Here is a 23,789-nt window from a genome sequence, read left to right on the forward strand (position 1 = left end):
TTCGACATTACCAAAACCTTTCAGATTTTTTTGGTTCAATTAAACTATTTGGCCAACTGTACCCAAAGTCAACAATTAATTTTGCTGAACCCCAAACTGCATGTTCTTTGGTGAATTAGCCACACACCTGAAAAATTTCACCCACCTCTACTCACAGGATCTGTCAACAGGGACTTGGATACCTAACTCCCTTAGTCTCCTTTGAAAAATTCTTACCATAAAGTCCAAAGGCATCATTTTAGAAAAAAATTAGGGTTGGGGGCAAAGTTGTGTCAATATCCCTGTCTCTTCCTTCCTGCTGAGGCTGCAGTTGCTGGTGTGGGGTTAGCAGGCTGTTCCTATCCCAGACAGGGGCAGGGATGTGACAGACCAGTCCTATCCCAGGGAATAAGCAGAGTGGCAGTCTGGGGTGGATATCTGGGCCCAGGTTGCACCATGCTCAGCTGAAGCCTAGGCCACCACCACTGATTCCTCTCTGTCTGGCAGGGAGAAGGGGGTGGTGCTGACAGATTCGCTCAATACAATCTGCCACCCCCATGCCTCATAGGCCTGGGGTGTCAGATTTGGCCCGGCTGCCTTTCTGTTATGATGGATGGGCGGTTTGGCCAAATGTGAGTGCTGGTGTGGGACCCAGTGCATTAGGCCGCAACACCACGCAAATCTAGTACGGGCCCAGCTGTAGTGTAGACATACCCACAAGAACCCCCACAGACCCAGGGGAAACACCACAGAGCTGGCTGGGGGAAAGTCTGGGGATCGGGGAGGGGGGGCAACTGCCCCCCTTCCCCATAGCAAGTGACACCCCTGATAAAGCCTTAATGGGAGAGCACCCGTGAAGACCCCTCACACAGATATCCACCTTCGAGGGGGAGATCCAAGACTTCCTGGGACCTCAGGGTGCTATAGGAGCAGCACTTGGATTTTACACCCAACTCCCACAGACAGGCACTGCACAGACACAGAGCAGGAAGCAGTCCTTACTGCTTACAGATAAGACAGACGAAGACTGGGATGGGAAACAAAGGCACAGTCTGGGGAAGTGAATTGGTCAAGGTCACACAGCACATCAATGGCAAAGCCTACAGCAGAACCGGTGTCTGCTGAGTCCCAGACAAGTGCTACATCTCCTCATGGCTAGCGTTGAACTCTGTGGCCATCCCACCTCTATTTTCCCTTCATCCGGGCCCCTTTAAGAACTCACAGTTCAAAGGGGTTTCAAACAATCCCCACAAGGGGTCCCACATATGGAGTCCTCTGGTACATACTGCCCACCAGGCCTCAAGCCCAATTCAGTGTCCCTGTCCTGTTTCATCCAGAATTACAAAGAATGCAGACTGACATAGTCTTCATGTCAGCTGGGCCTGTACAGTCTCTCCCCAGCTTGAGCAGGGTCTGTCCCAGACCTCTCTATCTGAAGAGTTTTCTCCCACTCTCTCCTGCTCTTTCAACTTTTCCCCTGCTGGCTCAAGGTCCCACAGGAGACTTCATGGACCCTGCAGTAACTGCAGACATGGCTGTACTCCCCTGGGATTTCCTCTTCGCTGCAACTTCCTGATCTTTTATTCTGCAAGCACCTAATTCAACCCAGGTGTGGCTCATCAGGGCTTGCTTAGCCCCAGGCTCTCCATTCAATGGGGCAAGCCACCCTGTTACACCTCCGGATTAGACCCCACTGCCTTCTGCAAAACCCATCCCTCTAAAATCCCAAAGTTCTCTGCATGGCTGTGACTAGGATACCAAGAGGAAGAGGTAAGAGTCATCTTGCATCAGTATTAGCCCTGAAATATCGAAAAACTACTTAATGGTGGGAAGGGATCATTTTTGTTTTCCTTACAAGTAGACAAAAAAGTCCACTGCTGTGCTCCAGGCTGGTTTGCCCAACCCCCTAGCATAAACAATCAAAAGAAATGACAGAACCCAGGTTACACAAATAGGATAGCTGTCAGGGATGGAACCAGGGTGCTTAGGAGCTGAAGACATAAGTGACTATACCATGAGCTAAAGAGGCAGCTGATGTTGGTTGGGGTTTTAACACTGTACTTCCTATGGAGCAGGCAAAAAAGGGAGACGCAAAACATACACGGGGCTAGCTGGTTATGCAACCAACACACATAACATCCAAATTTGCCAAAGAGTTGGCCAATGATTTTGGATGTGTCGGTGTTTGGAATCCCAACATAAGAACATAAGAACGGCCACATTGGGTCAGACCAAAGGTCCATCTAGCCCAGTATCCTGTCTTCTGACACTGGCCAATGCCAGGTGCCCCAGAGGGAATGCACAGAACAGGTAATCATCAAGTGATCCAATTCCTATCGCCCATTCCCAGCTTCTGGCAAACAGTGGCTAGGAACACAATCCCTGCCCAACCTGGCTTATAGCTATTGGTGGACCTATCCTCCATGAATTTATCTAGTCCTTTTTTGAACCCTGTTATAGTCTTGGCCTTCACAACATCCTCTGGCAAGGAGTTGCACAGGTTGACTGTGAATTGTGTGAAAAAATACTTTCTTTTGTTTGTTTTAAACCTGCTGCCTATTCATTTGATTTGTTGACCCCTAGTTCTTGTGTTATGAGAAGGAGTAAATAACACTTCCTTATTTAATTTCTCCACACCAGTCATTATTTTACAGACCTCTATCATATCCCCCCTTAGTCATCTCTTTTCCAAGCTGAAAAGTCCCAGTCTTATTTATCTCTCCTCATACGGAAACCATTCCATGCCCCTAATCGTTTTTGTTGCCTTTTTCTGAACCTTTTCCAATTCCAATATATCTTTTTTGAGATGTGGTGACCATATTTGCATGCAGTGTTCAAGATGTGGACTTACATGAGACATCTTGGACTTGTGGCACATCTGGAGATTGGGTCCAACAGTGCTCTTAAAAAATGAGGCATCCAAAATCAATGGCACCTTCTGAAAAGTCTGGCTGGACTTTTCAAAGGAGATTAAGGGCAGCAGGAGCCCAACTCCCATTGAAATTAATAGAGTCATTGATGTTTTACAACCAGAAGGGACATAATGACCATCTAATCTGACCTCATGGCTAACAGAGGCCAGAGAATTTCATACGGCGATTCCTGCATTAAGCCCATATCTTGCAGTTGAGCTACAGCATATTTTTTAGAAAGAGTCATCCTGTCTCAACTGGAAGTTTCCAAGTGCTGGAAAATTTACCACATCCATAGGTAAGTTGTTCTACTGGTTAATTACTCCCACTGTTAAAAATTCACCTCCTATCTTAAACCTGAATGTATGTAACTTCAGCTTCCATCCGTTCAATGGGAGGTAGGCATCTAACATTGTTGGCTTCTTTGGAAATCTTTTGAGTTAACTCCTGCTTCATAGATTTGAAGGTCAGATGGGACCACAATGAATATCTAGTCTGACCTCATGCAAAACTATGTAGATTGTACTTAGTGACTGGACTGGAACCCTTGGCTCTGAGAAGTCAGTCCTCCAACACTCGAGCAGAGAAAAAAACAAGGTTAAAGCTCTTTTCTGCTTGTTGGATTAGCCACTGGAGGGTGGGACCGCTCATGGATACACAAAATAGCTATTACGTTACTAAAGCATTGGGTTGTCTTGGGTATGTGTCCAAATGAGTGGTGACATCTTGAGACACGTCCAAATGAGATCCATGAAACAGTGTGATAGAAAGTCAGTGGGCCTTAGGTGTCTAAGTCACTTAGGGACATATTTTTAAAAGGTATTTAGGTGCTTAGTGGGATCTTGGTGCCTAACACCTATGGGTATTAAGTGCGTAGGAGCTTTTGAAAAATCCCACTCAGTGCCTACCTATCTTTAAACATATGGCTTTTCGGTGCTTTCAAAATTGTTCAAAAGTTTCCACCAAACTTAACTGTCCAACCTGACACCACTTGGACTTCATGCCCAGAGCTGCTGAGCACACACAGCAGCCACTGATGTCAAGGGCACTCAGTGAAAATTGGGCCCAAGGGGATCTCAACTTAGTGGACACTTGAAAATCTGGGCCCGAAACCAGCCTTCCCTCTTTCTCAATATTACAATATGTAATAGAGTGAGTATGCCCATTGCAAGGGCTGTTGTGCACTGATAGACAGATAGATGTGTGCATGGGAATGGATAGAGAGGAGATCAGCATAAAATATTTATGGATAAAGACACAGATTATTATTATTATAATTGCATTTCTATAAATTGGAGAAACCATTGCTTTCCAAGTAACTCACCAGATTTTTTCACACTACTGATCAGTCAGATTATGCCAGTGCAGGAGATACTTTTTTTATTATAACTCCATAGAGAGGTCCTATCTCAGATTAACGTGACATTATCCTAGATCCTCTATAGCTAGGATTGTCCAAGGGGTACAAGGCAGTTTGATAACCATTTCCTATTCTAAATCATTGAGAGTTTGGTTTCTAACTCCCTTAGGCTCCTTTAAAGCCCAGCCTGCACAGATAACATTAAGTATTATCGTTCACTCTTTCCAGTTGGAGAACACAGGCACAGGCTAGACTGTCAAAGGTATTTAGGTACCTAAAACTGTAGCTAGGCACCTAATGAGATTTGCCAACCATGCAAGCAGGTTAGGCATCTAACTCCCATAGATTTATATGACAGCTGGGTGCCTAAACCCCTTGGGCACTTTTGAAAAGCCTGCTAGGTACCTCATAGACATTAAGGCCAGAAAGGGCCATCATGATCATGTAATCTGATCTCCTGGGAAATAATTACCTGTTTTGTATCTTTAAAAATCTGGCCTGATTGAGTTGTCCAAGATCACACAGGAAGTGTGTAGTAAAATTAGAAATTGACTGCTGCTTGCTTGAGTCCCACTACAGTGTCTTAACCCAATGACCCGTCTTCCTGCCTAAAATCTTCCTTCAAGTAACAGCAATAATAATAACAGCAATTACTCCCCTTGGGCCAGACACATGCACCCTGATTTAGTTGGGTTGCATGGGCTCTAGGTCACTACATACCCATGAGCACAGAATCAACTTTGTCTGTGTGCAGATTTGATGTCTAGGACCCATTCAGCCAATGCTTATACAGCCCTTAGTCGGTTACACATACACAGGGCTGAGGAGGAGGGTGAGGGAGAGACAATTGCACTCGCGTTCCGAGCTCAGGTGCCCCCCCCCAAATGTCTGTAACATCTGTGTAAATAAAGTGAAATGTGAGGGGTTGGGGCCCCATTGCACATGATGTAAGGGGGCCCCAAATTTCTCTCCACTGGCATGAATGACATACATGTGCTACCAGCGCTTGGGGCTCAGAGGGACAATTAGACCTCAGGGGTTAACGAGTATATTTACTGTGCTGTTCCTTGCTTCTGGGACAAAGTCAGAACTGCTAGAAGCAGGGCATTTAGTTTGTGGAGTTGCACCTGCTTACATCACCTTTGCATGTGGCCCTGAGAGGATGCAGGGAGGAGATTTGACTAATGAGTCCGAGGATGTGACTAGATCCTCGCTGTCGATCTGCTGCTAAAGTAAAGGAATGGAATTTTCTTTTCGTTTATTCTTACTTGGGAACTCTGCTCGGATAAGATCCTTAATCTGTAATGTAACCGAAATTACGTTGATTTTAAAGGGAGTTTTGGGAATACACTCAGGGTCATCATGATAGATAGATAGATAGATAGATAGATAGATAGATAGATAGATGTTTGCAGTGTTGTTATAGCCGTGTTGGTCCCGGGATATGAGACAGACAGGGAAGGTGAGGTAATACCTTTTAATAGACGGAAAGATAAAATGAGCCAAAGAGAAATATAAACAGTGGGTTTAATTTAGAAACACCATTACTGCTGTTGTCGTTGTCGTTATTATTTCTTCTTGGGAGGGCTTGCTCATGGCTGGATTTATTAGATTCTTGAACAATAATGTGCTGGGAATTTTTGCAAATATGTATCTGGTTTTAGATTGGTGCAGAAATTATACTACTTAAAAAAAATTGCTAAACAGCTAGGCTTTAAGATAAGCACTATAAAAACCATGAAAGAAAAATTGTGTGTGTACAGAACTGAGAGAGAGGGGGGCACGGAGGGGGAGAGATTAGATCAGACCGCCAGAAACTCTTTATTCAGTTTCTACTCACTTCTAGTTACTCTACTCTAGTCCTGTCTGTGGGGAAACATCCCTAACTCATTGTTATCCCTGTTGTAGTAAATGACATTACTTGTGTCACTAAAGGCTCATAGTGTTACCAATCCTATGCACAGAAATTTGCAGGATTGGGCCATAGTGTGTCTGGCATATGCACTGTTGCCTCTGAATCTATGACTGTTTATAGATTTACTTGTGCCAATTTTCAAAATATTTATTTTAGGAAAATGAGGTCTCATTATCAGAGGTAAATATGAGTCTGTGTATATTTTTGTTTCCTTTTTTAAATGCAAATATTTTTACAACATGAAATGAATGTTAAACTGGTACAATTTAAAGTTATGTTGAAAAGGCATTCCTACACTCATGAATAGAAGAGAAAAGTACAAATGGGGAGAGATAGATAGGTACTGATACAATTTCTTAATTGTTGTTAAAATGTTTGTCTCTTCTGCTTTATGTTAGACAATTTGACAGTTAAGATAGATAGGTAGAGGGGGTGTATGGGGATAGATAGATATTTTTGTCTCTTTATGTTTTTGTTAGATCAACTGTCACAGAAACAGTATTTTAATTTTGCATTTAAGTTTCTATCATCATCATCATCATCATCACTGCAGTGTTGGCCCTACACACTATAAAATTGTAGCACATAATAATAACAAAGTCATTGTTTTCAGTACAATAACGCCAATGATAAAAAGAATTCCCTATAGGTGTTTGATCCTGCTGGCCCCAACCCGGAATATCACTTAAGCAGTGGCTTAAAGTTAAGCACGTGAGCTCATTGACTGCAATAGAATTACTCATGCAGAAAGTTAAGCACACACATAAGTCATAGCTGGTTCGGTGCAGTGTGCCTAGAAGATAGCAGGATTAAGCCCCAGTGAGTTTTGCCTGTTTCTTGGGAACAGCCAGAGATTGGATCCTGGAATGGCCCCGATTGCTCCTGTCTGATGCTAATGCTGGTGTGAAGTCCCAGGTGCAAAGCTGAGTGTGTGTGAATCAATTAGTCTATTTTCCTCTCACTGTTCTTAAGCTCCAGGTCTACTTCCCCACACTGCAGCAATAAGGACTGCTGGTCCGGATCCCCAGTAGGTGTAAACTGGTGTCACGCTGCGGGAGTCAAAGAAGCTATACCAGTTCACAGCAGCAGGGTATCTGGCCCACCGTTTTCTTGCTCCTGTGATTACACAGACAAAGTACTGTTTGTTTGTTTGTTTGATTGATTGATTGTTTGTTTGTTTGTTTGTTTTAAAGAAACAAAGAAATGACAAATAAACATAAACAAACCAACTCATGGACTAAATAAGGCCCATGCAGTTATCAGCAAACTAGAAATGCGGAAAACATTGGGCTTAGGTGGGGACTTTCAAAGTTTGCCTGAGGGATTTAGGTACCCAACTGCCACTAAACTTCAATGGGAGTTGGGTGCCAAACTCCCTTAGGTTCCTTTGAAATTCTAAGCCTTAATCTGTTACAATAATAACAACACATTTGTCATCAATGGAGTTCAGAGTTCTTTACTTACAAGGGCCATATCATTACGCTTATCTTACAAATGGGGAAACTGAGGCAGGGTCATGAGCAAGGTCACCCAGCAGGCCAGGAGCAGAACCCAGATTGCCTGAGTGTCAACCCTGTACTGGAGTCATAAGGCCACACTGCTTCTTGTAGGTCTGAAGTATGTTCTCTGGCACTGTAGACTAGTTTATGAGCTGGCCAAAGTATTCACTACAGATTTAGGCTGGGACATCCAGTGAGTTGGGGGCCAACCTCCATTATGCTCTTTAAAACCACAGCCTGACCTCCTGCATTAAACATTCAGCTTTGGAGGGCTACAAAGTTTTCTGAATCAAGATGTGATATAGCTGAGAGTGAGACATTGGCGAGGAGTCCTCAGAACTATGGTGCGGAGTCTGCTGCTGGAGGGAGAGAATTTTGAAGGCACATTGTAAGTCAAAGGTATTTGGGCACCCAACTCCTATTTGTGTCTTTTAAAATTTGATCCACAAAATATAGAAGTAAAGCATTGTTGTGAAGAATCACAGGAATTGGGTATCTGTGTCTTTGAAATGCTGTATGTAGTCAATACCAAATAACTTTATTTTGTCTTTCCGCTCTTCATTTTTTTTCTTTTCATCACTTCTCCTTTCCATATTTCTTTCTCCTGTCTCTTTCTCCACCTTTCCTCTTCTTCTTACTATTGCTTTCTATTTCTTATGTTCTTTTTTCTTCTTCTTTGTGTTTTTCTCCCACATTTTTCTTTCTTTGCTGCTTGATTTTGTGCCTCTCAGCATGGAGTGGGAGAACAACACCAGATTCCAGGAGTTCATCCTGATGGGATTCCCAACTGTCCCGGAGCTGCAAGTGCTTCTCTTCATGGTATTCTTGGTGGCTTATTTGTTGACCCTCCTGGAGAACGTGGTCATCATCACCCTGATCAAGACAAACGATAACCTACACAAGCCCATGTATTTCTTCCTCAGCAACCTCTCCTTCCTGGAGGCCTGGTACATCACAGTCACTGTCCCAAAACTGCTGGTTAATTTCCTATTGGAGAGCAAGAGCATCTCCTTTGTGGGATGCATGACACAACTCTACTTCTTCAGCTCCCTCATATGCACGGAGTGCGTGCTCCTGGCGGTCATGGCCTATGACCGGTATGTTGCCATCTGCAACCCACTGCGCTACCCAGTCATGATGACTCACCAGCTCTGCCTGCAGCTAGCGGTGGGCTCCTGGCTAGTGGGCTTCCTGGCTTCCATGCTGAAGGTCATCTTCATCTCCCAGCTGTCGTTCTGCGGGTCCAATGTCATCAACCACTTCTTCTGTGATATCAGTCCTTTATTGAACATGGCCTGCACAGACATGACAGTGGCAGAGATAGTGGACTTCATCCTGGCTTTGTTCATCCTGCTGGTCCCGCTGTCCATCACCATTGTCTCCTATGTCTGCATCATCTGCACCATCTTGCGCATCCCCACCGCCCAGGGCAAGAGGAAGGCCTTCTCCACTTGCGCGTCCCACCTCACTGTGGTTGTCATCTTCTTCTCAGCCACCCTCTTCATGTACGCCCGGCCCAAGAGGATCCACCCTTTTGACTTGAACAAACTGGTTTCGGTGGTGTACACGATCGTCACCCCCATGCTAAACCCCTTCATCTACTGCCTGAGGAACCAGGAAGTGAAGGGAGCTCTGAGGAGAGCTTTCTGTGGTGTGAATGCTGTCCACAAGGTTCCTATCCTGGTCACCATCTCTCAGTAGGACAGAGAATTCCCTACTGGTGGAAAATTAGGTGTGGAGGCAAGAAGGAAGGTGGAGCACACTTATGATGGAATTTAAAGCTGGTAGTTATGGAGACTCTGTTTGCAGTACAAGATGGGTGTTCAAAAGCCTGAGGCAACCACATAGCCAGTCTGTCTCCAGAAGCCTCAATACTGAATCTCCTTTCTAGTCAGTATATCCAAATCCTGTCTCTTCTTTGCCTTCAGGGGACCATAAAATAGGACATGGCTGAGGTGTAAAAATGTCAGTATGGGTTGGAAGGTCCTGGAATTTGGGTTGCGTTTTAGACCTGGTGTTCCAATGCCAGTCAATATTTGGTGTCTAATAGTCAAAGAGATTTGGAAATTGGGATATAGACTATGAAGTTAAGTCCCCAAGGGAACAGATGGGAGGCCAATCTCCTGGGATAAGGCTGGACAAAGTCCTGGAAATGTTCTGCCGCGATAACTTTTTCATTGGCCCTAAGGAATCAATGGACCAAATCCAGGGGGCATTAATTATTCTGTACTCATGCAGATTCCACAGAAGTCATTTGAATTTTCTTGAGTAATAGCTGAATAAAAATTGAGTTGGGAGTTGGGTGTCTCCACTTCAGGTCAGTGTGGATTCTATTCTATAGGATAATTAATCTCAGCAGAATATGATTTTTGTATTTTTATAATTTTGATGGATAATATTGATGTTTATTTTTAAGCATTTTTTCTATTTTCCTTGATTTACATTTTCACAGTTGTGTGATATTTTGGGTTTTAAGCATTTTTCCCCCCAATTCAAAGAGGCCTAAAGGATTTAGGCACCAAAATACTAGGCAATTGAGTGGATAATTCCCTTAGGTAGGCAGCATAGGTGGTTAAGAGGGATGTGGGTAGGACACTGCACTGGGACTCAGTCATCATCTCAGGCCAGATTTCCTTACATAAGACATTTAGCTACCCTGTACCTTAGCTCCTCATCTGTGAATTAGGATATTTTTTTCTGTTCTCAGGAAGAAATCCTTTACTGGTTGTGAGCTGCTCTAATACTAGGGAGATGAGGGCCGTATAATTACCAAAATAGATTAAACCTCTGCTCTATTGTCTCTTGATGACTCCAGATCACATGCATTCAGTTTACAAGTAATACAGGGTAGACCGGCCCTACAAACCCGCCTGGGATCTGAGTGTCAAGCTGGTTTCTTTCCTTCTCAGACAGAATCCTCAGCAACACTGCTTCTGTAGGACAAATTACAGCCTCAATGGCCTCTGTGTAGCCCCTATCCCCTTCGCACCCTACACTCTGTGATCCCTGTTCAGCCCCATCACCTTCAAAACCTGATCTTCATGACCTTTGCGTAACCCCCCTTTCCCAAATCCTACCCTCAGCTCTACCTGTACAAACTCATTATCTTCAAAGTCTTCCCTCATCAGATGCTTGGAACTTAGTGAACAGTTCTGATGATGTTGGACAAGCAGCCATAGACTTGACTTAATTCTCCCCCAGCTGCATTGGATAGGCAAAGCCAAAAGGAGGAACACAATAGTCACTGGGAGCAATAAGGCTGGTTGAAAATTTTCCATTGATGATTTTTGACAGACAACTGGGTTTTCAAATAAAAAACATGTTTATGGAAAATGTCTGCTTTTTGCATTTTTTCCTCATTTTTCATTGGAAAACAGAAAATCAAAATGGTTCCAGTTTTCAGCTGAAAAAAAAAATCAATTTTGGCCAAAATACCTTGTTTGTTTGTTTTTTTACAAAAAAATAATTGTTAGCCAAAAATGAACACAATGTTTAGTTTTCTTTTTTTCAGTGACAAGTCAAAATTTTCCACTGAGGAAAAAAAAAATTCTGACCAGCCCTACTCTAAACACACACGGGAGTAGATTTGCGGAAGAAAACAGGGCTAATTTTAAACAGGTCCTGATTTTTATGTGTCTAGTAGGAAGTTTTAAGACAGATTGGTGCCTAAAAGTCATTGATTTAAATGGGAGTTAGTCATGCAGGGCTCAATGCTCAAAAGAACTTAGGTTCCTAAGTTCTATTTAAGCTCCTAACATCTATTGAAATCAACTCTCATTGAGCATTCTGCCTCTGGAGGCTTTTGAAAAGTTTATTAGGTTCCCAAACACTGTCACTTTTCAGGCCAGAATCTCCTCTGACATCTCCTTCCCCCCTTAAGGAAGGGTTGCAGACAGAGGTGCGTGTGTGGTGAGGTTTACTTTTGTGGCTGGAGAATGAACCAATACTGAAAAATAAAGGAAGAGCAGTGTGAATCCTTGTCCTTTCCTTCTGCAGTATCAGGAACAAGGGAAACTAAAATGCAGGGATAATATTAGGCTAAAATTAGAATGCCCTCCTTATTGGGTCAAACCCTGAAGTCCTTTCTCGCTGAAGGACATCACTGTCTAGGGCAGCGTTTCTCAGGGCACTGGGGAGGTTGTGAGATGTTGAGTCAGCAGGAAGGCTGAGTAAAGAGCAGGCCATAGCAGGGAAGGTAGCTGTCAGGGGAGCCATTCAGGTATGGCAGGGGGAGCTGGGAAGCGGTAGCTGGCTGTGGAGGGGCTGGTCCATAGTACCCAAGGGCTGGTGTGCTGAAATGAGCCCCACAGCCCAGCCGGGAGTTGTGGCACAAGGGGTGGAGAGGGAGAAGGTGTCACCAACCCCACTGTGAGCAGCCCAGGGGGAATACTGTGCAGTCCATCACACCCATTCCTCTAACTCAGGGGTCAGAGTTCCACGCCTTTACAGCCAGAGACTAGAGGGTTCTGTCCTAATATCAGGCCCAGCTATGGGTATATTTAATAGACAAAGGGTGAGAGGGGAATCTAGAGTGACCAGATGGCAAGTGTGAAAAATCAAGATAGGGGGTAGGAGTAATAGGTGCTTATATAAGACAAAGCCCTGAATATCAAGACTGTCCCTATAAAATTGGGACATCTGATCACCCTAGGGGAAGCAGAATCACAGAAAGGTGAAGGTGACTTGTCCAGGCCCATAGCTCTAAAGAGGAGCCAGGGCACCTGAGTCCCTGGAACAGTGGGCTGTGCTGGGCAAATCTGATTCCTTCACGCACCTTGCATGGCACTTCAGTCTGAGTCATATGGTAGCTTTTGGGCTCTGTATCTCCCTCATGGGCCTTTCACCAGACCTGGGCAAATAAGGGATTTTTCAGTTTTCTGGCAGGTCCGAAAAACTGGAAAATGAAATTGTTTAGGCTTGACCCCAAAATCATTTTTTGGCATATCAGAAAGTCAATTATTTTTGTGTTTCTAGTGAATGAAACATTTCAGTTCAGGTTTGAGCTTTAAAAAAAAAACCCAATTTGTTTTAAAAATAAAATGAAAGATAATTTTGAAACAAAAGGTCATTTCAACTCAAAGTGTTGAAACTTTTTGTTAAGAGAATGTCAAAATGAAATATTTAGATTTTTTGGTAGGAAGGGTGGGAAAGGGGTCAATAAAAACAATTTGCTGAAATCCACAGAAGTTTCTAAAATGTTTCGATCGACCCAAACAACATTTTTTTGGGGAAAAAGTTTTGTTTAATTTTTTTTCCCCAGCTCTATTTTTTCTAGTGCTGCTTGCAATGTGTGGGGGGGGGATGGGGATCAGTTTGTGGACAGGCAGCAGGGCCGGCTCTGGCTTTTTTGCCGCCCCAGGCAAAAAAGCCTCCGGCCGCCCCCCCCCACGGGGCAGGGGGCGGCCGGAACCCTGGGAGGAGGGCGGCAAGCCCCGGCGGGGGCTTGGCTCTCCCCCCAGCGGCCATAGCGCCGGGGGCAGGGCGGCGAGAGGGCGGCGAGCCCCGGCTGGGGCTTGGCTCTCCCCCCGGCGGCCAGAGCGCAGGGCGGCGAGCCCCGGCAGGGGCTCGCCGCTCTCCCCCCGGCGGCCGGGGGGAGGGCGCGGGGGAGGGCAGCCAGAGCGCCGGGGGGAGGGCGGCGAGCCCGGCTGTGGCCCCGCTCTCCCCGGCGGCCGGAGCGCCGCGCCGCCCCCCTCCAGGTGCCGCCCCAAGCACCAGCTTGGTGGGCTGGTGCCTGGAGCCGGCCCTGACAGGCAGAAAGAGGATTGGACAAAATCTTGCTTCCACGCAACTCCATCCCCAACCCTGAGATAGTGCAGAGGGGGCAGTCAACTGTATCAGTTGGAGATTATCTCCCATGTGGAACCAATGAGAACTAGGGACCGGATCTCCAAGTGCCAGTCTGGTCTGCTTTGGGGGCAGTGCACTCCCTTGCTCCAGGCTTGTGGTGACAATCTAGCCCTCTGCAAGCTGCCCTGTCAGGCCCCCTTTGTTCAGCCCCCTTTACTCCGAACCTTACTCTGGGCTGAAGTGTGACTTCAGGCCCAGCCTTGAGCAAGAGGGGGTGGGGTATAAGGCCCTGCACCAGGAGCCACTGTATCTCAGATGCACTACTTCCCTCACTCCCTTAGGTGCTTTGGAAAATCTCATCCACACTCCCAGAATCTGCCAGCACTCAGGGAAATTCAGCGAGGTTTCTTCACACCCCATCTTGCTTAGCCTGGAACCTCTAATTAGCACACAGACACAATCATCGCAGGTTCCTTTTCCCCACAGACTAAGCGTCTGCTGATTGCAGATACGAAGCATTCAGCTAGGGCTCTGTCTATACACCTGTCCTCATGGGTCACTGAGGAAGCCTACAGAGTGGATACATTTATATGTGTGAGCGTGGGGAGTAAATCGATGAAGATCTTCAGAGAAAGGGCTCTGCTAGAGACAGCAAATTTCCTATGTCTGAACTGGTTTCATTTGCAATACACAGAAGCATCGGCTCAGGTACGGCACAGACGGTGCAGATCACGTTCCACTCCTAGCTCAGTGACATCCCAACTCAGTGCCTCTTGCATCTCTCCACAGCTCTTCCAGGTAGGAGCTAAGGCTGAGATTTTCAAATGGCTCCTAAAGGAGTTAGGTGTCCAGTTCCCCTTGAAATGTGAAGGGATTTGAGCACCTAACTCCCCTAAAATCCTTTAAAATCCCAGCCTTATGTCTTGCCCCTGGCTGTGGTGCTTGGGGTCAATTTCTTACACCAACATGTTGCACTTTCGGAGGTCAGTCTATCCACGCAGCAGCCCTGTTTGGGAGCTCAGCCAGTGTCAGAATGCCTAATTTATGGATGGGGAAACTGAGGCACTTGGGGTTAAGAGACTTGCCCAAGATTACAGAGGAATTCAGTGTGAGATTAGGACCCAGAGGTATCTGATTCCCAGTCTGCTGTTGATGCCATTTGATCATGTCTCTCTGGTGAAAATTGTGATAGCGGTTTCTGAGAGGTGCATTAGCTGGGCTGAGAATATAAAGATACATACACTGGAAGCAGGTCTCATTTCGTCCAGTAGGGAGCAGGAGTCACACCCACAGACACAAACACACCTCTCAGAGGTGTGCATCAGGTGATAATAACTTTTAAGGTGGGCTGCAAATGAAGCGTCTGACTTTCTTTTTGCCAGACAACTACTTTTGGAATTATAGAGTGTGGGCAACACGAAATGGCCAGGATCCAGATTGCCTTTCTGAGGTGAGTTCCTTCTTAATGTATATACAGGGCTGGGATTTTCACAGGAGCCTAAGGAAGTTAGGCACAAGGCTTCCACTGCAATTCAATAGGCGTTGGGCACCTAACTCCCTTAGTCTCCTGTGAAAATCTCAATCCAGATCTCTCTGCTATGAGGAGACTATGTTTGGAAGAGGACACTGAAGAGAGGGATACTGACATATCTGGTTGTGGATGATTTTACAGGAGCCGGGCACCGAAATGCCCTTACAAGTGTAGAGTTCAGCCTGTAATGTGAGGCTGAGGAGTAACTGAATGCTTGCTTAGATGGGGGTTTGTTCCAAGATTGTTGAATGGACAAATGGTCCAGAAGATGGACATGGATGTCATAACAATGAGTTGCTAATTGGTAGAATCATGCAACACTTATTCACATAACTGTTTAATTTTTCTTTTTCTTTCTTTCTTTCTTTCTTTCTTTCTTTCTTTCTTTTATTTTGAAGCCTATTTGAAGTTACTCGTGTGAGTCAGGACTGCTCAGGTGGGTAAGGTTTACTGATTTGGTCTCCATATCTGTTCTTATAAATGTGCACAGTCCAGTGGTTAAGTCATGTCAGGACACTCGGGTTGTATTCCTGCCTCTTCCACTGACTGTCTCGATGTGTGACCACAAACAAGCCACTTCACCACTCCCTCTGTGCATCAGTTTCCCTGTCTTAAATTTGGGTTAACAGTATCTGCCCACTTTGAGGTGCATGGATCAAAGGACAGATCCTCGCCTGTTTGTGACTTGGGGCTAATTTGGAACAACAGTAATTTACACCCACTAAGAATCTGGCCCCAAAGTACTATGTAAATGCTCAGCAGAGTAAGATATTTAATGCAGGGTAAAAAATAATCCAGTTTGCAGTGTATGTAAAATTCTCCCTTACATTACATTTTCCAGTCAGCAACAGCTATCATTCCTGATATTTAAGGACCTCCCTGCCAGACCCTGGTGAGTTGCCGCTCAGGATGGCAATGCGCTGGTTCCTGTGTTATTTCATAGGAGGCACTAACAGATTTTGGTATGGTGCTTTAGGCTGCTGTATTAAGTGGTGCTACTTGGTAGATCTCAAAGCACTAAACCCGCCTGGGTGACAGTTCACCCCTGAGAGTGTCTGAGAAACAATAGCCCTACACCATCTAGCAAGTCTCTGTCCGATCCAGGAATAAAACCAGGTTTCTTAACTCCTACTTTGCCCCCATCCCACCCCTAGACATCAGATCCCTCTGACCCCAAGTTGTCTAGGGAGTTTCAGGTTGCTTGCCACTGACTAAAGCCACCACATTATAGATTGTAAGGCCATGAGGGACCAATGTTTTCATCTAGTCTGAACTCCTGCATGACACAGACCATCGGACTTCCCTAAATTTACCCCACTTTGAACTAGAGCAGATCTTAAAACAAAGAAAAAACACCAAGTCTTGATTTTAAAGTTGTCAGTGATGGAAAGTCCACCACGACCCTTAGTAAATTGTTCCAATGGGTAATTAGCCTCACTATTAAAAATGTACACTTTATTTCAAGTCTGAATGTGTCTAGCTTCAACTTCCAGCCATGGGATCGTGCTACACCTTTCTCTGCTAGAATGAAGAGCCCATTATAAAATGTGGTACTTATAAACTGTAACTAAGGCTACAATTTAGTCACAGGTATTTTTAGAAAAAGTCGTGGACAGGTCATGGGCAATAAACAAAAATTCAGGGTCCATGACCTGTCCATGACTTATACTAAAAATACCTGTGTTTAAATGGGGGGAGGGGGGCACTGGGTGTGTATGTGGGGCTGCTTCTGGAGGGCTCCGGACATGGATGTTCCATTTAGCTGGCCGGGGACTGCTGCCCGGAAGCGCGGGCTACGGTTGCTCCGGCCGGCCAGGAACCGCTGCCCAGAAGCCGGAGCAGCAGCTGGTGTGGCTGTCCCTGGGGCTACTTCAGTAGCTGGCCCCAGAGCCAGCTGCTTGGGCAGCCCTGGGGTCAGCCACTCTGGCCCCTGCAGAAATCACGGAATCCGCGACTTCTGTGACCTCCCTGACAGATACAGAGCCCTAACTCTAATCAAACACCCTTTGAACTGTCTCTTTATTCAGACTGTTTTCATGTCTGTCCTCCTCCCTTCAGCCTTCTCGTCTCTAGACTTAACTCCTTTGAAAATGCTTTGTTGAAAATGCTATATGAGCTAGCAAGCTATTGAATTCACAGCTCCCAACGGGCAACTTCTCTGGTAGCTTCTTGTCTTGCTTTTAATTCCCTTTGTAATGCTCTTTGAGATATTTAGCTGAATATTATTTTAAAGGAGCTAAGTATGACTATTATTAATATTGGACCAGGTAGCTGGGTTCCTAAATTCCTTTAAAAACCCAACCCATTGTTCCTGCAGGTATCTATCAAAGCCAGAGCCAAGATGAGAACCTAGACCACCTGAGTCAGAGGTTATGGACACACTGCAATTAAAAACATGTGGCTTGCCCATGCCAGCTCACTTGAGCTTGCAGGGCTCAGACCAAGGGGCTGTTTAATTACGGTGTAGACATTTGGGTTTGGTCTGGAGCCCAGGCTCTAGGAACCTGTGAGGTGGGAGGGTCCCAGAGATTGGGTTGCCTGAATGTCTATACTGCAATTAAACAGCCCCTTTGCCTGAGCCCCTTAGCCCGAGTCAGCTGGCACGGGCCAGCCATGGGGGTCTAACTGCAGTGTAGACATCCAGTGAGCATGGCTCTAAGAGCACCTCTCTGTAATTCTTCCCCTCCTTTATAATGTGGCGTGAGAGGTTCAGATGAGCCATGCTACACTTATTCTATGAATTATTTTAGTTCTCTGGCCTGTGTTATACAGGAGGTCAGATCGGATGATCCCAGAGGACCCTTCTGGCCTTGGAATCTATGACTCTAGGCAATCGCTGAGTATTGTTTTTATTACTATATCTCTGCAGGTTTTTCTCAAAGGTGGAGATGAAGAAGGAAAACCAGAGCAGTGTCCAGGAATTCATCCTCCTGGGGTTCCCCACCGCTCTGAAGGAGGTGCAGATCCTGCTCTTCCTCATCTTCCTCTTCATCTACATGCTGACGCTCGTGGAGAACATGGTTATCATTGTGACGGTCCAGGTGAGCTACCCCCTCCACAAGCCTATGTACCTCTTCCTGAGCAGCCTCTCTTTCCTGGAGATCTGGTACATCACCGTCACAGTGCCTAAGATGCTGCTCGACTTACTGAGGGGAAGCCAGCACATTTCCTTCCTGGGCTGCATGGCACAGCTCTACTTCTTCATCGCTCTGGCCTGCACCGAGTGTGTCCTCCTGGCTGTTATGGCCTATGACCGCTATGTGGCCATCTGTAGCCCCTTGCGCTACTCCGCCATCATGACCCATGGACTCTGCTTCTGCTTGGTGGCTGGGTCGTGGGTGAGTGGCTTCACGAGCTCCATGCTCAAGGTCGTCTTCATCTCCCGCTTGACCTTCTGTGGCTCAGTCATCAACCACTTTTTCTGTGACATCTCACCTCTGCTAAAACTGGCCTGCACCGACATGTCACTGGCAGAGAGGGTGGACTTTATCCTGGCCTTGATCATGATCCTACTGCCACTTCTTGTGGTGGTGGCCTCTTATGCTTGCATAGTGGCCACTGTTGTGCGGATCCCCACGGCTCAGGGGAGATGGAAAGCCTTCTCCACCTGCACCTCCCATCTGATGGTGGTGATCATCTTCTACTCTACCACCCTCTTCACCTACGCCCGGCCCAGGGCCATGTACGCCTTTGACTCCAATAAGTTGGTGTCCATGCTCTACACGGTCATAGTACCCTTCTTCAACCCTGTCATTTACTGCCTAAGGAACCAGGATGTCAAAAAGGCCCTCAGGAAAATGATTAGGGGCAGAAGTAAACCGGAAAATAATGTTCTTGGGTCTCAGATAGGTTAATGGGGAATGGATGGCTCAGTTAATGGCTCCTGTTGGAGATCCCAAGGGACAGATTAGAAGTTGGGTAACCCCCCTGGAGCCTATAGCTACCCTTCCTCTCCTAATAGTTCTCCAGCCCTATTCTTCACTCATTGGTCCTGGCTTTGTGAGGCATCAGCTTTACTTGGTAAAGACTCTGCCTCCCAGTTGCAAGGGAACAGTGCTATACCTTTGTACAGCACATAATATAACAGGGCCCAACTGGGCTGTGGCCTTGAAGTGCTCCCACAGTGGTGAATAAATGAATAAACAAATAATTGACAGGGCCATATCTTCATTTGATATAGAGCCAGGGCATCTGTTAATCTATGGCATAGCTCCACTCATTTCAGAATTCAACAGACGGCACTCTGGCCCCATTGACACCAATGGAACTATGCTGATTTACACCAGCTGGGGATCTGGCCCCATTGATGCCAATGGAGCCATATTGATTTAAACCAGTGGGGGATCTAGCCCAGCATTTTTCATTGTACTTCTGTTCTTATTGATAGGCCTGACAGTCTGGGAATCTGTTGGCCTTTGAGGCACCTTTATCCGGTTAAATTGAGATTTTCAAAGCTGCCAAAGGTACCTCGACATACCTGAGAAGCCCCTGATGTAGCTTACACAGTCTGAAAGATCTGTGATCCTGACAACAGCCTCCCCCAGTGGGCCCATGGGATACAGCCCTGACTGGAATCACTGTCTGCTGTAGACCCCAGCTTGCCCCCAGCTCAGACCTTGTAAAGGGGACCTCAGAAGGCAACATTGCAGCTGTCACCCACCTTGCCTGCAGCCGGGGTATCCTCCTGCCACCGAGGGGCAAGAACGTGGGTCTCCCTCCCTCAGTCTCTCTCATGGCTAGTCTTCTACAGAGGGGTGAATTTCATCTATGATTGGCTCTTAATCACCTGGGCAGCTCCGATCAGGATCTCCAGGAGCTAACAAAGGTATCTGGGTAGTTTGTGGAGCTCTACTCAGTTAACAAAGTGCCTGGGATGTCCCAGGGGATCTAAAAGAATCAGATGCCTAAATTCCATTGAAACTCAATGGTTGGTGGGCATTGAGAACCCGAGGCCTATTTGAAAATCCTGGTCAGCATCGGCTTAGATTCTTTATAAAATGTACGTATTTTATAAGCTCAATCGATGTAGCTTAACAAAGAGAAGGTTAAAGGGTGACTCCATTGCAGTCTCTAAGTACCTCCAGGGGGAACAAATACTTGACAATGAGCTCTTCCATCTAGCAGAGACAGGTCTAACACCATTCAATGGCTGGAATTGAAGCTAGACAAAGTCAGGATGGAAATAATGTATACATTTTTAACAGTGGGAGTAATTAACCATTGGGACAATTTACCAAGGATCATGATGGATTCTCCATTATTGAGAATTTTCAATGTTTTTTTCTAAAAGCTGTGCTCTAGGAATTATTTTTGGGCAGTTCTCTGGCCTGTGTTATCCAGGAGGTCAGACTGGAGGGTCACAATGGTCCCTTCTGGCCTTGGAATCTATGAATCTATAAATTGCATATTGTTAGGATGGAAGAAAAATTAATTATGGAACTGTTTACTAAGGAATGCTGCTACATGGCCAGCAATTGCATGATCACCAAAGCTTTGGAGGCATGATAACATTGCCAATGATGGACATGAACTGATTACCCAGCCACACCACCTTATGGACATAGCTAGAGACTGATCTGGGAGGTGCTTGATCTGCAAGGAGGCCACGTCTCTTTGGGATTTGTTATGATGATGATGATGATGATGATGATGATGATAAATTGCATGTGCACCTACATATTTTTCCAGGTTTGCTTAATAAATAAGAATATAAATAAACAAATATTAGCCACATTCATTATTATGTTTTCCCAGTTGAAAAACAGAGCAGGTAGCACAAAGAAGCACATGAATACACATCCATACCAAACACACAGCACACAAAACAAACACAACCAAATGCCAGCACATAAAGATCCTCCAAACCCAAATAGAAAAAGGGAAGCATAAAACCAGAGAGAAATACAAACTTAACAAAGGCAAAAACATAATATAAACAGAAAGCAAAACCACAATCAAACACACAGAGACACATACAGCAAAATAAAGGAACCAAATGAAACCAAGCACAAACATAAAAACAAAACACACAGCTAAATGCAAAGAAACAAGGTGGGTGGGGTCATATCTTTTATTGGACCAAGTTCTGCTGGTGAAAGAGACAAGCTTTTGAGCTACACAGAGGTCTCAGGCACACACCAAATACAAACTCTAAACACACATACAGATCAAACAAAAAAACAAAAACAAAATGAAAAGCAAGCTCACAAAACCCAGCACACGCACACACATACGCACAAAAGCGCAAGCACAAATACAAACAACCCAAACACATGCCCACCAACCACAAACACTAAAAAATATCCACAAAAGTCAAAACACAAATATACTTACATATCAAACACATGGGAAAGCACTAATGTCACCACATGTCAAACTACAAACCTACAAGTTGTGGTGTGTTGGCCTGCCTGGAAAAGTAAATGAAAATTAGGCCCATTGACTTTAGTTAAGTTACTCCAGGTAAAGAAGAGGAGAAATCAGGACTTTTGACTAAAACTGTGTTACTCTGGATTTAAAACTCTTTAAAGGAGAGCAGAATCAAGTCCATTGGCCATTCTCCACTTATGCTTGTTTACATCATGGTGTGTGAAAGCAGACTCGAGCCCACTGATTGTTGTTTACATCCCTGACTGTCCCTCTTGGTCTGCCTTGGTTTTGTACATTGCACATCCTTCTGTGTTTGGACAATGAATAATTTTGGATGCTACCATAACATAAGACTGGGATTTTAAAAGGTGCCTATGGGAGTTAGGTGCTAAAATCCTTTGAAATTCAGTGGTAGTGGGATACCTGTCTTCCATAGACTACTTTAAAAGTTCCAGCATAAATATTTATAGTAGTTTCTAGTGCTCTCTCTCTCTACAGGAATTTGGAAATGTCACCATTGCCAGATGCTCTGGAGGAAAACATAAGAATAACAATTGCCTAAGGATTTGCAAAGGAAGTTAAGGAAATTAGGTGCCCAATTCCATCTGGGTGCTTAACTCCCTTAAGTGTCTTTGAAAATCCCAGACTTTTAAAGTTGGGCTCATTTCAGAGTTGAACATGGGACCTGTTATAATAATTAGGCGTACAAATTTACTCTAATTGTGAGCTCAACTGTAAAAAGTATGTGAAAGATCATAAGATATCACAATAACCTCTAATAACAATGGGGAAACATTGATGGGAAAAGGTATAAATGGGAATCAGAAAAACTGAATTAGTCCAAACAAAAAGGTCTCCTGTTAAAACTCAGAGACTGTTTTAAGACTATCCCTGGTAAACAAGAAAAGTGTGGAAATCAGTGAAACAAAATTGGTATGTAAGAAATGAGGCCTGACTGGTAGAAAAAACAATGAAGGGATGGGGTATTCCACCCATCACTCCCTTTTGGGGTGCTTCAAAAAAGAAACTTTGGGGAAAAATGGCTACTGGAATGAGCTTTTCCATCATGGCTGTGAGCCCATGGACAGTTATCACCATCTTTGATACGACCTTGGAGACTGTCAAACAAGGGGTTTTTTTTCCTTCGAAAAGCTCTCTCCAGCTCCAGGGAAAGGGAACAAGGGATGATGTTTCAAAGAAAGATTTATTTAATACATTATATTTCAAAGACTTTAACTGTTTCCCCTTCTTTTCTGTACCTTTCATAAAAGGTCAAAGGGGTTTTAATGGTGTGTTTGCAATGGCACTGAGCAGGCTGAGGTCTCTGTGTATCAAAACTTGTTTAACATGTTTAATGTTGGACAGTGACTGGGTTATGTTAACACCTTCGGCCCATTTATTCCATTTAAATTAATACAACAGACTCCTTAAGACCGAAAGTGAGGCTCATACACCTACATTATGTTGCCATTTAGACATAATGAGAAAACAGAAAAAGATCCATCAGTAGATGACGTTGGTGCTGTGATGTCTTGGGAAGGATATCCATCTATCAATCCACCATCCGAAGGTCTTAAGGCTGCAATTTTCAAAGGAGTGGAAGGGAGGGAGGGCCCAAATCAACATTGAAATAGATTTAGGCACCTAAGGCCAGATATATAAAGGTATTTAGCTGCCTAACTCCCAAAATCATGGGAGTTAGGCACCTTGGGCTAGATTCACAAAGGGACTTATTCATTTAACAGACACTTTAGGTGCCTAATTCCCAGATTTAGGCATCACTGGTATTCACAAAACCCCCGCTCAGCTGCCACTGAACCCTGAAGGTGCCTAACATCACTCGACACCTAAATGTTTGCAGTAAAAGTTTCCCAGGCACCTATGTTTCTGCCTCTGGCCATGCTCATTGTTGCATGGTAGATGTCCAAGTGCCTAGAGGCCCAGTGTGGGTTTCAATCTGTTTATTGTTTTTATTGTAGTTTCTCTGTAATGCTTTCGCCTTCGGATTAAAGGTACTTGCTTAGAAAGAGATGGGTGGTAACTGGCAATACACCATTCAGAGCCCTCGGAGAGAAAGCAAAGCGCCAGCTGTGGCAGTTCGACAGACTGGGGATATCACAGGGGAAGGCAGGGAGCTGTTCAGCCTTAAAATCTCCTGGTCAGAAGGTAGTGGGACAAGGATCCTGACCAGAGACAAGTGGCAGGTGGGGCCTGACTGGGCACTTGTGGAGGGGACAATACCGCTGCAGTTCTCCTGAGACTGACACTTATCTGGGAGACCACTGGTTCAAGGCCCACCTCTTCTTGATGGAGAGAAGGGATTTGCTGGTGGCTCAGCCACATGCTGGATGACTGTGCTAACCACTGGGCTAAGGGACAATCTGATGTGCAGCTTCCTCAATTGCTATTGTTGAAACTGTTCCACTTTGACTAAATA

At 45.1% G+C, this 23,789-nt stretch overlaps 2 protein-coding genes across 2 annotated transcripts; both read left to right on the plus strand.

Moving 5' to 3' along the window:
- The first annotated feature begins 8,397 nt into the window (after positions 1-8,397).
- Positions 8,398-9,366, plus strand: LOC112117380 (olfactory receptor 6B1-like). Its single transcript, XM_026656778.1, has one exon. The coding sequence runs from the start codon at positions 8,398-8,400 to the stop codon at positions 9,364-9,366; it is 969 nt and encodes a 322-aa protein (XP_026512563.1).
- An 8,505-nt stretch (positions 9,367-17,871) lies between these two features.
- On the plus strand, positions 17,872-18,837 carry LOC112117379 (olfactory receptor 6P1-like). The gene has a single exon (XM_024215332.1). The coding sequence runs from the start codon at positions 17,872-17,874 to the stop codon at positions 18,835-18,837; it is 966 nt and encodes a 321-aa protein (XP_024071100.1).
- The last annotated feature ends 4,952 nt before the right edge of the window (positions 18,838-23,789 follow it).

This window comes from Terrapene carolina, unplaced genomic scaffold (genome assembly GCF_002925995.2).
Source record: "Terrapene carolina triunguis isolate 2854851 unplaced genomic scaffold, T_m_triunguis-2.0 Scaffold233, whole genome shotgun sequence".
Taxonomy (NCBI): Eukaryota; Metazoa; Chordata; order Testudines; family Emydidae; genus Terrapene; species Terrapene triunguis.